We start from the raw sequence: 5,078 nt of genomic DNA, 5'->3' as shown, positions 1-5,078 counted from the left end.
AAACTTCAATTCGATTTTATTCTTTGTGACAAAATTACATATTCTAGTAATCATTGGACGACCTAGCCATATATTTGCAGCTACTTGAATTGATGCTATTTGTTGTAAATTTGTATCTAGTTTAAATTTTATATCCATGATGGATTTCTTGTTTATGTTAATTTAAAACAATATACAAAAAGAAAGTATCATTATAACCTTAAACAATCACTGGGTTTCACATGTGTTGATGTGTGTCAGTGTGTCACTTAAATAAATATTATTTTGCGATTGATATTTATAAAAAAAAAGAGAGAGAAAGAGAATGACATAAAATCAAACAGAGATGGGCATCACGCCATCATCCATAAAGTGGCGTTGGACTTGGACTGCGTTGGACTGGTTGGACATTTATACAATCACGATGTTGACATATGTATATTTATACCTATATGAAAATTGGAAATACACCTTGATAAAATTTCAACAATACACAAAATATTTCCTCAAAAATAAAATTCACAAAAAATTAATTGAAACATGCATAAAAACATTAACTGATTTTCGTATGTTAAATTCTTTAATTTATTTTTTCAACATTGATGTTAATTATTTGGTCATTGGTTGTTAATTTAATCATTTAAAAAAGTAAAAACCTGGTCCTTTTTTCATGTCTATTGTTTTTCTGGATATAAACGCACTCAGATTCAAACAAACATATTGATTTGGAATATTTCAAGCAACTTTTAAGTTTGCCAGTTGGCTCTCCAGCCAGCAACAGGTAAATGATTAACTTCATGTTTCCAATCTGAAAAAAATATGTGATTTTAAACTAATAATTTTACATTATCAATTTTTAAATCTAAAAACATTTACTAATTACAACCACTTACTACTTTTTTGTAACAATTCATACAACGATTCAAAGTCTTTATTTATTATACTATCAAAATGCTTCATTGTCTGCAATGCCAAATTATTTTTGTTACCAGTTGCCCAGTATTTTTTGTCACTCATCTGATTATATGTTATCGTACGAGGGCCAAGTTTGTTGACAATTAACTTATAAATCATTTTTTCATTTCCCAATTGTGCACTTATTATTAATCCGTAATAATACGAAATAAAAAATGCCTTTAAAATATCCAAATATTGAGCATCTTTCTTCAAAGCAATATAAATTTTTTTATCTTCAATAACTGGATAAATTAAATATTTTTCATCACGAAAACGATAGACAATCTCTTCAAAATATTCACTTTCCAAATAATTGCTTTTTTCATTTTTAAAAATACTTGCTAAAGATGCTCCAATTGAAATTTCAAATCCACACATTTGTTTTGCTAGAAAAAATTCAAATAAAAATGTAAATTTATATGCAAATAAAATTATTTCAAACTAGAAAAAATAAATTTATAAATTTACTTAATTGTCCGCCAAAAAATAGAGATTCTTTTTTGCTAAGTATGATTCATTAATGTAACGATCATGTGACAATGCAAGACGATCTTCATTGAATGAATTCAATCTCAACGCTCTAATAGCTGAATAATTTGCATAGTTATGGAAATAACAAACAAGATGTATATAAAAACATAAAATACCTAAAAGAAAAGACAACAAATATTATAATTATATTGATAATATATTGTACCTCTAGATGTTATTAAATAGTAATTTTATGCTTACGTTGAAGGAACCACAGAAAGTAGAAAAATACCAAAAGTTGAAGCAACCAAGTTGACAAGTGTCTTCCATCTTTTGCTGAGACGTTGCAAATATTACTATTAAGAGCCTATAAACAAAAATATATAATTTTATGAATAAATAATTGTTTTATTTAACAAATAAAGTACCTGATGTTGAGTAAGAGCAGCTCGTGTGGCTCCACCAGCTACAGATACAACTGCTTTCATACTTGTTGATAGACAAAGTATAATTGTTGTGTAAGATGTAGCATAATAAAGTAACATTAATTCAAGTCCCATTGCAAGATCATTTAATACATCAGCAAATAGTCTCCATTTCTTGCATTGTCAATCAAGTTGAGTACTGCAAAAATATAAATTTAAAATTGTAAATTATAAATGACAAGATGTTGATTTAAAATAATTTACTTGGTTTACCCAGTTTGCCAAGAAAACACAATACGTCCAATCATTCCAGTACCATCTTTTAATATCCATGCTATTGTTGCTGCTAATGGAGTTTTATTTGTGTTACCAACACCAACACATTCCAGTATTGAATAAGTCGTTAAATTTCCAAGTATTGTACTTGCAAATGCCTGTATTTAAATTAATTTTACTATGATTCATTTGAAGGACAATTGAGTGTTATAAATTTACCTGTACTGTGTCCCATATTTGATAGGCAACATAGTCAGGATGAACACTGTGTGGAAATCCTTCAGGTAAAAATATGTCTTTAAGTGTTGATTTGATATTGTGAATGTAAGCCAGAGTATTCCATATTGATGTGTGTGATGATTCAGATACTATTTTTTTGTCTGGGAAAAATTTAAAACACAGTGTTATTAGTTAAACAACAATATCATTATTAATAAAAAATATGTTACCTGATTTAAATATAACATTTTCTTGTTTACTGTCAGAATATATTTCTTGAAAAAATGATTGTTGATCAAACTTTTTTGTAGTGCTCGCATTTCGTTATTAATTTAATTAACAACGAGACATTTATTGAAGAACAGTTTAGAGCTACAGGTGCTTAGATATTTAGATCAAAGATATTTTATTGTTATTGTTTTTGTTATTTCAAAACAATAACATCATGTGAATCATATGGTTTGGCAGTTGGCACAACACGTGGTAACTGGAAGCCTGTCTGGTTTACAAATTACAACATTGCTTTAAGGCGCCTTTACAAATCGTATGATATAAACGATACTTTACACTGCTTAATACATAAACGTCGAAAAACACAATAAATTGCAATAAATCAATAAAGTAAGTGTTTAATTGGAGATGATAATTAGAAAAAAGTGATGCTAAATATATTAAATATATTATATACTAATGTCTTTGATTTGGTATTTTTTAATTGATGAAATTTACCTGTTAAAATTATCTTTTTCTACGCATGACACTGCGCACTATATAATGAGTAAAGTTGATAAAGGATTATTATTATGCATTATTATTATCTAAGTTCTAATAGTTCTAAACTTCTAAAGTTCTAATTTGATATCATAAAGTTGTTTTTTTTTTTCTATAAATATAAACAAGTGACACTACTTTTTTATAATTTTAAACGATGATAATCCTGAATGAATCGAATCTCATGATTAAATAATATTTTAACATTGGAATAATTAAAAAATATTTCAAATGTTTGTTAAAAAAATCATTTTTTTATAAATATATAATATACAATTTATGAAATAGTTTTAGTACGATTTGATATTTGTACCGAAGGTAAAGGTAAAGGTAAAAAAAAAAAAAAAATAAACTGTTGTTTGCTTTAAATTTCAATAATTTATTCAGATGGAAATTAGAAAAAAATTCAATTCGAAATATATAATGTATTGGATGTTTTCGAAAATATATTTAAAATGTGCTTCCGAATGAAATTTTTTTATGAGATCTAGAATGTAATAATAATATTATCAATATATATAATCAAGAATATTCTTGACATGATTTGCTTTCCCTTCACAACAACTTTATATTTTTGTTCATGAATATAGATATAAGAATAACATTTATTTAAATGTTTTTTTAATTTCAATAATTTCTTCAGATGAAAATTGAAAGAAAGTCAATATATAATTTAAATGATTTGGATTTTTATTGATATATCTTGTAAGACATACTTCGAAACGATGACTTTTTACGAGGTTTTGTTTCAATTGTTCTTGAAAACTATGATCGAATTCAAAAATTAAAAATAATTTTTGAATAAACCATTCAAAACAAGTTTCATGTATATTTAACACACGACATAAAAGATTACTAAAACCAATACCAGCTGTAAAATCTTTTTTAAATTGTGTTATTTGAACATGATCATTATCAAAACACAAATTTAAAAATCTATTAAAGTTTTCAAACTGCTCGGAGAGTAATAATCGATCACGAATTATACCGTTTGATAGTAATAATGGCATTATACCGTTTGATAGTAATAATGGCATTACTAATAATGCTTTAAATAATTTTCTTTCTTCATCATTTTGAAGTATATTTTTCATATAAAGATCAACAACTTCATATTGACGTCTGTCAATAAATTTGTTGCAATATTTTTCAAAGCCTTTACAAATTTCTGGACGTAGTTTAATCATTCCATCAGTATCATCAATAACAGATGTGACAAGAGTAACCGCTTCTAATTTAAACATCATTGGTTTTTCCAATGACCAACAAATTTCAGCAATACTTTCTTTAAAACGATTTGGATTTTTTTTCCAAATTTCAGTTATCATCCACAGATCAGTATAGACAGTTTTTTTATAAAAATGAAAATCATCAATAATTGTTTCTACAATAATTTCAATCATCCAATAATATGTTTTTTTATCAAAATAATCTAAATTTAATAGCAAATATTTCCAGGGCCATTCTATAATCAATAGCGAAATTATTCTTTCTCTACCTAAAATGGAAAATATATTTTTTCCGTCTTCTATCATTTGTGACAAACAATAAAACAAAATACGAATGTGTTGTTTTTCATATCTAGAAATTCTGTTTCCTATGAATTGATGTTGGAATAGTTTTTGAGCAAATGGTACAATTATCCTACTTTTAATATCTTGTTCAAGTTTGTTCATAAAATATTCAAAACCCACATTGTTGGCTATTTTATAACAGTTTCCAAGTGGATCTATTACAGAGATTTCAGATGGTAATTTTGACTGATAGTTATCAAGAAATTGCAGCCAGTATTCCTGAACTATATGCATATCGCTTTTACCAATTATAAGTTGGCTCCTAAAAATTACAAATCGAATATTAGATTTTATTTTTGCTGAACATTTGTTCCATATACTGTAGATAACATTCTCAAGGCAATATGTACATGCTTCAAAAAACAAAAATAGCAAACCAACATTTTCATTAGCATTATTGTAAATA

At 26.1% G+C, this 5,078-nt stretch overlaps 1 protein-coding gene across 1 annotated transcript; it reads right to left on the bottom strand.

Moving 5' to 3' along the window:
• Window positions 1–725: 725 nt before the first annotated feature.
• LOC122853902 (RUS family member 1-like) lies at window positions 726–4,426 on the bottom strand. Its single transcript, XM_044154309.1, is given in 8 exon segments — window positions 726–787; window positions 1,558–1,583; window positions 1,669–1,735; window positions 1,738–1,774; window positions 1,836–2,031; window positions 2,106–2,266; window positions 2,328–2,488; window positions 4,261–4,426. Coding segments are annotated over 8 exon segments (876 nt in total).
• Between the last annotated feature and the right edge of the window lie 652 nt (window positions 4,427–5,078).

The sequence above is a fragment of the Aphidius gifuensis genome, linkage group LG4 (genome assembly GCF_014905175.1).
Source record: "Aphidius gifuensis isolate YNYX2018 linkage group LG4, ASM1490517v1, whole genome shotgun sequence".
Taxonomy (NCBI): domain Eukaryota; kingdom Metazoa; phylum Arthropoda; class Insecta; order Hymenoptera; family Braconidae; genus Aphidius; species Aphidius gifuensis.
The sequence above is the reverse complement of the archived record's forward strand: the minus strand, read 5'-3'. Positions and strand labels throughout refer to the sequence as shown.